Source organism: Phalangium opilio, unplaced genomic scaffold (genome assembly GCF_054372755.1).
Source record: "Phalangium opilio isolate 3A_F unplaced genomic scaffold, DU_Popi_V2 ptg000523l_1, whole genome shotgun sequence".
NCBI lineage: Eukaryota > Metazoa > Arthropoda > Arachnida > Opiliones > Phalangiidae > Phalangium > Phalangium opilio.
The window spans coordinates 628,332-638,889 of NW_028324241.1; the positions used below are offsets into that span (position 1 = coordinate 628,332).

At 35.6% G+C, this 10,558-nt stretch overlaps 1 protein-coding gene and 1 long non-coding RNA gene across 2 annotated transcripts; one reads left to right on the forward strand and one right to left on the reverse strand.

The window, feature by feature from the left end:
* Positions 1-715: 715 nt before the first annotated feature.
* LOC149588974 (uncharacterized) lies at positions 716-2,102 on the forward strand. The gene is made up of 4 exons (XR_016379717.1): positions 716-770; positions 843-942; positions 1,801-1,973; positions 2,034-2,102. It is a non-coding gene; the product is annotated as an uncharacterized LOC149588974 (long non-coding RNA).
* Positions 2,103-2,611: 509 nt separating this feature from the next.
* LOC149588975 (nuclear apoptosis-inducing factor 1-like) lies at positions 2,612-3,224 on the reverse strand. The gene is made up of 2 exons (XM_089861884.1): positions 2,782-3,224; positions 2,612-2,699 (listed from the first exon to the last, which is right to left on the reverse strand). Exons 1-2 carry the CDS (start codon positions 3,222-3,224, stop codon positions 2,612-2,614), a joined length of 531 nt encoding a protein of 176 aa, XP_089718010.1.
* Positions 3,225-10,558: the final 7,334 nt, after the last annotated feature.

Below are 10,558 nucleotides of genomic sequence, written 5' to 3' on the forward strand. Positions count from 1 at the left end.
CCTCGCATGCCTGGCAATTCAGCTAAAAAAACGCAACGTTAAGTTCTCATGATCCATGCCCATGACAAGCAAACAGCTGGTGAAGTAAGGAGATGATAGACACACTCTCTGTGTAAGGCATATATTACTTCACTGGGAATACCTTAATCGAACTGATTACTTTGCAGGTGAAAATCGCCTATTTCAATCAATAATTGGTACACCCTGAAACATCCCCTTATGTTGCAATACACAAAATGGGTGCTATGACCGTAGTACAGTGGGGTTTATGGGCGAATTGGCGTCAAAGATGTTGTATAACGGATAACGTTGTGGCCTAATATGATCCGAGTTTTTGACCTATGCCTGCCATAGAATATTTTCGACTCAAAATGTGAGATAGAATGTACTATACTTCGGTTCAACCACCGATGTTGTTGCACCCAGTATAACTTACATATCGACCCATTAATAGCTCGTGCCGCAGAGTATACAAAAAGTGTGTCATGGTAATGACCATAAGACTACTTACAAGAGGCGTTTGGCAGGGGTGATTCTCCATCACTGGCGGGCACAATAAGCTGCGGAGGGGGCGTGGAGCACCTCGGCTCAGGGTGTTCCGTTTGAGGTTCGTCAACATCTTTGGTATGGTGAAATAATTACTATTTTGAGCCGAACGTTTAATACTTCATCTTACCTAAAGAGCCAAAAATGGCTTGTACATCTCCAGAGGTTTCGTCAAATTGCACTTTAAAGAAAAGAGTACTATTTAGTATTTAGGTTGACAATGGGTACGTAATAAAATTATGTTAATAGAGTTTGGAAGATATCTGACATACAGGAATTGTTTCCATCTCCTACAGGGCCAGCCTCAAGGGAATCAAAATCTATATAGTCGTAGTGACTACATAACAATCAAATCATTATTATTCCAGTTGTTCAGGAAGTCATGTGACTAATAAGGTAAGAGACGTTTAAGTCCAACCCACCTTTCCGTCGATTCTTGGTGGACTATTCCACTAGAAGGCGTAATGGCACAAGATCTGTGAAATTATTCAGTTTTAAAGGGAGAGTGAAAATGAAGCAAAACAGATTTTTAAATCGTTTCTATCTACCCTGACTATATAGCCCCGAATGATTTCAAATTACGTTGACATTTCATTTCTATTTTCAAATTATCACCTACAAGCAATCGCATAACGCCCTGCCTTTTTGTAAAACCAAAATTCCTGTGGCATGCTCCATGACGAATGAAATCTAGCGTGTCATTTGATAAAATGCGCAAGATGTCTATGTCGTGGCGCACGACATAGAGCATGCCACTTGCATTGTGCTAACAAGCAGGCAGGGCGTTATGGGATTGATCAAAACAGCTAATGTTCAGTGTTGAGTGCGGCTCAATCGAAGAACCCCTTCGTGTGTGAGATGGGCTGAATGATTGGTGGCACCCCTACACGCGGCGAGGTAAACTCAACTATTACTAATCCCATTTTGAAACTCCAAGTTAAACACCATAGCGCGCGGTCAGTACTTGGGAGGGAGACAACGCGGGGCACCACATAATATTCACCCTATCACAAACACGAAGAGGAAGTTGAAATTGTCATCTCAGACTGTAGCGACATCCGCCTCGAATTACTTTGTCTAGGTCGGAGGTGCTAATTTGAAATTGTCAAAGACATCTCAAAAGTAAAATTGAATTTTAATATCATTCGTAGGTATTTCTTGGATGTTTCACTATGCATATTGGAATTCTAATTAGTAGATGTTAAAGAATCAATGAAAAATGACATGATGTCCCTATTCACCCTCCCTTTAAAGGTTCATATTGAAAGTGCAGGGCAAAACAATGAAGCGACGTTAACACTCAAATTGTTTTTGAGAATGTCTAATCCATTGTGCAACAAAAGTGTTGCATTTCCCATTAAAAAAACCTCTATGGTGTACCCTATCAGTAAGAACATACAGTTGGACCTTAGAAACACGATTTCAAAGTGACTCCCTTACTATACACGAATATTATGTTACATAGGACTAAAGTTATTCGTTTATAGGATTCTAGGACCATTCTTGGATGGAATTGTGCACAACTCGTAATGACGTTTTGAGAGCTACCTTGCCTTAGTTTCTTTTACAATACGGAGGTGACGCTTTTAAATTTTAAAATAATGTACAGTTTCCATTACATTATAGATCATTTTGGGACAAGTTCAAATAGGGCGTACGGGACCACTAGGCTCTTTGCGCTGTAATGTTTTGGATACATACACAACTGGACTAGGTAATGAAGTTCTGTGTGTCTCACTGCACATGTAAATATAAATTAAAAATTGTTAGTCGACAAACGTATGAGCAATGCAGTATTCAACAATAAAACTAAAAGATTCCAGGGGACCTCTGACGCAAGGTTAGGCCACAAACAATAGTAAATGAAACATTGGAAGGGTATAATTTGACTCTTTGTATGTCCAAGGTGTTCGGGTTATGAGTATCAAAGCTCATGACGGGGAAGCGCGTGGGAGCGACAATTCTCTACAATGGCATCCATAACACTGGTTCTCTTATGCTCTTCTTGGAATTAGAATGACTAATAGAAATTATTATTTCGTTATAAACAGAGTGTAAACCATGTTTAGCCAACATATTTGATCAAACGCAATAAAACATTAACAAGGACTGTTTGTAACATAACAAACACCAGGGAGTACATAAATGTACAACTGTATGAGATAAGGGACTTTCCGACGTAATGGATTTACCATTTTTCTACTGTGCATTTTGTATCAATATCTAATTACGTACGTTTCAGGCAATGGCTGGTATTGAGGAGCCGAGGATGGTCCAGGAACGGACTCTTCAAAGTGGTAATCGTCCAACTCAAAACCGCCTGCAATTCCTTTCATAGAAGACGTCGGAATTAATGCAGCTAGCCGGGACTCAGTAGGTGTGAGTTCCCCTGCTTTGCTACTTCCTCCACCAGTTTTGCTTTGCTCCTTGTGTATAGTTGCAACTTTGTTGCGAACAGTACTTTCTAAGGCCTGCCACTTTCTTTTTACTTCTTCGCCCGTTCTATCATTCCCACTAACTTCATTGACCCTGTCCGCTATACTTTGCCACATCTTACGCCTTTCCTCTTGGGACTTGCCATACTGATTTATTAAAAGTAAGGGCACAGCCTCCAGTTGGGTTATTAGGCATTCCATCTCGTCATTAGAATAAGCAACCTTTCTTAATTTAAGTGCCATTGCTCGTACATATAAATATTAACGCTAGAATATATCAGAAATGTATTGGCTAACGAATAAACAGATTATCAATTTATGTATATTTTATTTATTCATTTCACAATTTGGTCGGTAAGCCTGCGACGTGAATGTCCATAAAGAAGACGAAATTAAGATTAAAATTTTAAATATTTCTATAGTACATGGTTACATTTATTCAACAATTTGGTCGGTAAGCCTACGACGTGAACATCCATAAAGAAGATGAAATTAAGATTAGCATTTTAAATATTAGTATAGTACATGGTTTTATTGATTTAACCATTTGGTCGGAAGACTACGACGTGAACATCCACATAGAAGAAGAAATTAAGATTCACATTTTAAAAATTACTGTAGTACATGGTTACATTTATTTAACAATTTGGTCGGTAAGGCTACGATGTGAACATAAAGAAGACGATATTAAGATTAACATTTTCATTTTCATTATTACTGTAGTGCATGGTTACAATAGACATTACCTTAGTTGTCAAACGTTGTCTGGAGTCACGTGTAATGATCAAAAACCAATTTCAAGTCCGAGATTATCGGGGGTTCCGGCACTAGATGGCGCAAAATACCTTAAAAGCTAGCTCAAAGGTTATTGCACTGACCTTTCACAGTAAATTACACTTTTAACTGACCTTGCACGGAAATATAGTTCCGATTGCGTGGGAAACTGAACTGAACCAGGATCAGGTTTTTCTTCCTCTTCTCAAAATCCAACCACAACCGTTATGTGAAAACGGGTCATAACCGCCATCGCCAATTAAAAGGCTCAAGTTTGATTTGGATTGACCAATGAGCGAGCTTAGGAGAGGTAAAAGGAGATTTCTTTGGCAGCTGAATTCGGCTGCAAAAATAGAAAGTTTTGATGTAATCACATGATTTTGTTGATTAAAAATGAGATACCAAAAAATATGTTATCACAGCTTGCAAAACTATCAAAATAAATAATAAATGCTTGTTCAATCACATGACTTTGTTGATTAACAATGAGATACCAAAAAATATGTTATCACAGTTTGCAAAACTATTAAAATTATAAATGCTTGTCTTAGAAACAAATTTATCTCATATCATCAACAAAAAAGACCAAGATAAAAAATTTGGAAGGAGCTTTCTTCCCTCAAAGGCCATTGTATGCATTCGTAGAGGAACTAGTTTTTCATGTTTACTTGAAAATATAGTTTATTTCGCAAGCAGCGTCAAAGTTTCCATTCTTGGGGAAAGGTTTAAATTTGTTTTCTCCGTAGAGAGGTCGATTAGATTTAACTCTGCTTAACATGAGTTCAGGTACAAATGCATACAAGAAAAGTAGCATAACCTTTGAAGCAAGCTTTTGCAAAATTCTTCGTCTTTATTTACTGTAATGCAATCTTCCTGGTCTTTATTCTTTCCAAGAAAGACAAAAAAATCACACCATAAATTCTTCTTCGGTACTACCAGCAAAATCTTGTAAAGATTTAATCCAGGCTTTATTCTTCTTATAATCCTTTGGTGTATCTAACACATTTCTAAGTGTAGAAATATCGAAAATAGTTTTCCTCTTCATCACTTAAGTTTTACTATCAGAAACTCAAACGTCAAAAGTAACGAAAACGCGCTTCATATATTGCCCCCCTTTAATATATATAATAATATATATAATAACTTTAAGCGGAATGATAAAAAAGCAGACGATGCAAGCGACATAACTATAAGTTCCCTGTTTCCTCACACGAGCGCGCCACTGTTCTGGTAATAATAATAATAGAAGCTTTTATTTGGGATCAACCATTAAGAAACGATTCTTATTTACATTGGTGTCCATGAGTCTAAAGCGTTAATTTAATTTAATTTAAATTAAAATTCTATATAGTTTAAAATTTAGTTGTAAGAGACAAAGAAGCTAAAGGTTTGTAGTAACTTGTAGAAATTACTTAGTTTTTAAAGTTTGTTTATAGCACCCGAGAGATATAACAGATTTTGTTGAGACCGGTAGTTCGTTCCATACCCGTATTCCTCTAGTTTTCACACTTTTTGGACGGAATTTTGTTATAGTACCTTCGACAAAAAAGTTATGGACTTTATTCCTAGTGTTATATACGGCACTTGGTTCAGGGAACCAGTCCTGAATGAATTCTGGAACTCGCTTGTATTTAATATTGTGCATTAGAGTCAATAAATTGTATAGATAGTTTTCCGATGGCGTCGAAATATTTGCTATACGCCTTGCTTCAGTCGCAGAAGAGTATTTAGCCCTTTTTGGGATTAGTTTTGCGTATATGGTTTGTAAAGAGTCAAGAGTAGCGGTATTCTTGGAGTTGGTCGTACGGTAAAATATGTCTCCGTAGTCGAAGATTGTTTTGATGCATGTGTTGTATTATACCCGTAACGATTGAATATCGAGGCAGCTTTGCAAAGGCCTGAGTAGCCATATCCGAGATCTAACTTTTCGTGCAACATAGGCAATTTGTTCATCCCAATTCAGATTATCGTCTAACCAGATACCCAGATACTTGAAGGTACTGACTCGAGAGATGGTCATGCGCAGTTCTTATCTCTAAAGTGGTGAATTGTACTTTTGTCATTTCATGAACGTTCAACTGATTTTTAGTTCCTTTGAATGCTATTTGATCCACATTTTAGTAGTTTAACACGACTTTTGATCCACTTTCTTAGTCATATTAGTTCGCTTTCATCGAATGCTTTCATTTTGCATCAGTTCCATCCGAATTCTAGTATTAATAACAACACTTTCGACCACTTTTTCGTCATTCAACTTCATTATCAGCTGTTTTATAATAGTCATATATTAACAATGTCAGATATATTTAAGTCGAATAACGAAACGTTCACTAAACATTTAGCGAAACTTTAACCAATTTTTAGTGTTTTGCCGTTACTATTAATTGATTTATAGACATTTCATGACACTTTCAACCGCTTTTTTAGTTTCTTGTGAACAAATCTTAATCGCAACTCAGTCATTTGCGTTACGTACATACCTATAAACATATTAGAAACCAAACTGCAATCATATCAAAACATAAATTAATGTTAATGAACACACGTATATTTCTTATTTTTAAATTTAGACTTATATATGACGAGATCAGCCGTCTATCTCCGTCGGCTTCATAAGCATTGGGACACCTACACATTTAAATTAGTTATGTTTAGGTGGACGATGCTCACCAAAAAGAATCATTTTCACCCCCAATGCAAAATATCTGATCAAAGCTGGTTAGATATTCTACAGGGCCGGTATGCCCTTGTAGATATGACTTGATACCCGTTTGTAATGCTAAACGAAAAAATCACCTTTTTAGGGTTAGCGTCCCATAGAAAAAGCATTACATTTTCCCAGTTTTTTAGCGAAATTGTCATAGGCGATACGGAAAAACTACAGCGAAGTTAGTTTTCGGAATACTTTCAAATTAACAAGCATTTTCTAAATGAGAAACTTACCTGTCTAGTTTTTAAATAAATGAAGTCTAATTTTTGTAATTTAACTAATTAATTACGCCTCGAATTCCCTATTTCATAGCTGACGACAGTAAGAAAGTTTATTTCATAGCAGACGACCGTAGGGCAACACCTTTATTTGGATTTTCTAATGAACTATAACGCCCTTAAAAACCAATACTTTGTTATCAGGTCAAATTTTCGTCTAAAAAAGCAATTCAGGTGAATAATTACAGTTAATATAGGTTTTAATATCGTTTGAAGTAATTTTTCGACGTTCGTTTTGGCCAAGGCTTAAGTTGAATTTGGTAAGTCTGTGCAATATACTCTTTATAGCGTCTTTCGTCCTTTAAGATTATAAAAAAAGCTGATTTCCAGCTCTGTTTTGGAATTTGATATAGTCTGCTTCGTTTCATGCTAGAAACATATCCTAAGTTCCTAACCCTAGGTTTTACACTTTAAAATACTACTGGAATGATGACAAAGTGTTTTCGCTGGCAGTTAAGAGAGTGGTGTTTACGTAAGCGCAGTTAATTCAATACTTCCATATGAGGTATACAGGGTTTCACAATTTTTTAATTATATATTAATTTTGTTTTGGATATTATCAGTGAGCATTCATATGTAAGAACGCAATTTCGGATTTTTGTGGTCTCCCAAGTCTCCAAAACTGTAAGTTTAACATTTTAGGGCAAATTATTATAATAATCAAGAATATGTATAAATCATCAAGGGTATAAATAGGCAACCTAAGACCCATTTGATTTATGATGTGATAGATCATGTTAGGTTTAGATACAGGGTTAAGCTTATGTTGGGCTAGGTTGTTATGAGCGGCTAAATGTCCACCTGTTTTCGGAATTATCAAGTTTTATCAACTGAATAGAATATATTTCCCCTTCTCCAAATTTTACTAAATTGGATTTGTTTTTACCCCTGATTATTGCTAATTATCTTGTTTATTGCCACAAATTTTCTAAAAAAATTTTATTTTAGTTTCTTTCTACCCTAAAAAGAGGCGCACTTTTAGCCATTCGTAGGTTGCCTTTCTTTTAGCCATAATCAGTGCACCCATGATCTTCTTAGAGGGAATTTACATAGGCTGATTTCAAGAATGATTTTACAAACAGCCTCTTAAATAGATTAGAGCACATTCCTATTTTTTGTAAAGTTTAACACACGTAACTTTCTCAACACACTTATTTAAGAAGTAAACAGTTCTACGAAATTAAATAGTTAATAATTTTACGATTTTGAAAAGGCTATTAATTTTAATTAATACTCACTAATATCTCGTGCCATTATTATTAATAATTTATCACAAACCAAAATTGATTTCGATTTATATTGTATTCAAAACCGCTAACTAATAGCATTTTTGGTTCCTTAGATAATAGGGACGGAAAATGACCCTTTTCAGCCTGTTAAGAGTTGACTACCGCATTAAGACTGAAGTGACAGATATTATACAAAAACGTCTTTGTTTGGACCAACGATATGAGTGAGGTTTATCAATTGACTGAAGTTCAGATATTGAAATTTTTCTTTAAGTATTTTTAGTAGTTTAATCCTTAATCACTATTTAATTCAATCAACTGATTTTACTCTTAATCGATCTATTCCCTCTAAATTTATTCAAAAAATTGCATATCTACACTTTTTCAAGAATAATTCCATTTTCCGAAAACATTTTATCATGAAATTAATTCTTTTGAAGGGATTTCGTATCGATGTTCCTTAACCTTTAGGCACCTTGACGGACATTGGTTTAAATATAAGTGGCTTGAGAAATTTTCAAGTTTGCACCAAAAAAAGTTGTTTCAACGGTTACAATTTGTTGAGAAGACTGATATTCGATAAAATAGGATTAAGAGTTATTTATTTTGCTCGGACTAATAAATTAAGGTCGTTTACCAAAGGAACAGGAACAACTTTTGTCCCATGTGGTCAGGGCCGGATTAAGAAGATTTTCGCCCGGGGGCAGTGGCTCGTTGGGCGCCCCCTCTCTTAGGCCCATAATTTATAAAAATCAGCTAGAAAGTTTAACAATTTTATTTTTATTAGAAATATTGTAGTTTTGTAAAAGTAAAGAGTATCCCTAGGTCTTTGAATAGGCTTTTCTAGATTTAGACTCGGAAAATCTATTTATCGTCTCCTCCCGACTAATTTGGTTTAATAAATCGATCTCGATAGCTAATATACCCAGAGAGAATTTTTCACATAAGGAGCGGAAGACGAAGCCTTTGACAGTGCATTTGAAAAGTGTGGCTATTTTTTGAGGTTTCTAGTTCCGGTTGTCAGTAATAGGCTGAAATACAAAGTCACGGATTGGAAAATGATTTTGGATCATCTGCTTTATGGTTAGGGCGCGTTAACAACTTTCTCTCGGCAAGTTTTGTATTGAAAATTATACTGCTCGTTTTGGATCACTAAACAAGCCAAATTTAAGTTAAATATTCTTGTTTAATTATACGAGTTGAGGAAGCAAAGGTTAAATGTTCTCTTGTCTGTTAGTAATTGGTTATTGTAAATACATTCTAGCAAAAACAATATCCATTTTTAATTAGTTTGAATATATATTAATAAATTAAAACATTAGGTTAGTAACCGTTAGTTAAATTAAAACAATACAAACCTTCACAGGCTTCGGAACGAAGGCTTATCGCGGACATAGCTTTCGACCGACAAAGAAAAACAATGTATAAGCAGACGACAAAGATGACGTCAAGCCGCCGGAAATAGAAAGTCAAAAATTATAGGCACTCTAGAAAACCTACTCTTCCACTCCTCATGTGTAAAATTCTCTCTGATATACCTAAGGAATTAAGTCTTTCCTGAGAAATTGTCGAGCGCAGGTAGTTTTTAACTCTTTTAAGAATCGAAAAAACCTCTCTCCAGAACAGTTTGAACAAGGTAAGCAAAGATATATCAGTAAGGCTATTATGACATTGGGAAATGTACAATCTAACTTCTTGTCTCTTAATATCTTTAACAGATCTTGAGCAAAAACTGTCAGTTTCACTGTGCGAGTGACTGAAAGAAAAACCTGCGAATCTATGATTCACGAAATTCCATTAGCCCTTTGCTCGTTGCCTTACTCTAGCGTGTAGCAACAGTAGCGTGGGAACAGCATCGAAAGTTGGGAAATGGAAACTGTGGGATACTAGACGAAAATAGACTAAAAGTGGATCCTAAGCAAATTGGTTAAAAGCGTGGGAATAAAAGTCAAAAACTACTTCTTAACTCTTTCTTTCTCTAAGCAAGAATGTAGCACGTAATACGAATCACGATAGACAACCATCGAAATTCAAAACTTTTCATACGCTCACGCAATTTAAAAACGAAAAACAGTCCCGTAATCATTCAAAACTAACGTCGTGTTTTTGAGTTTTTCAAAAATTTAATAAAACAATCGCGCAGATTTGGGAATCACCAGACTTCTTGGGCGCCCCTCTTTGGCTGGCGCCCGGGGGCAGGTGCCCCCTCTGCCCCCCTTAATCCGGCCGTGCATGTGGTTGCATTTAGTATGTAGTTCTCCTTTCATGGACTGGAAAAATATTATGTAAGCATAAAAATAACCAAAGGTTAGTGTAAAGGTTCCATAAAAAGAAAAATTTCTCAGTACTGTAGGGTTCGAAAATTACGGTAATTTTGGAAAATGGTAAATTAGTCCGTAATTTACCGCGTAAATTACCGTTCATGGTAATTTACGAAAATTCAAAAATTAAATTATATTGATCATCTTTAAGCTAAATAATGAAAAATATCACTTGAACACAGCTGTTCTTTTTATAGCATAGTGTCTTACATTATTTAAACACCCGAGTTTTGATGTTTGCAGCTCAAAATACTTTTGAACAGCA

What these genes read in the sequence shown, in the direction of transcription:
- LOC149588975 (XM_089861884.1), bottom strand. Translation starts at nt 3,224, where the DNA reads ATGGCACTTAAATTAAGAAAGGTTGCTTATTCTAATGACGAGATGGAA. An exon ending in TACCAGCCATTGCCTGAAAC is followed by an intron (nt 2,700 to 2,781) that starts GTACGTAATTAG and finishes TATCTCATACAG; the next exon opens with TTGTACATTTATGTACTCCC.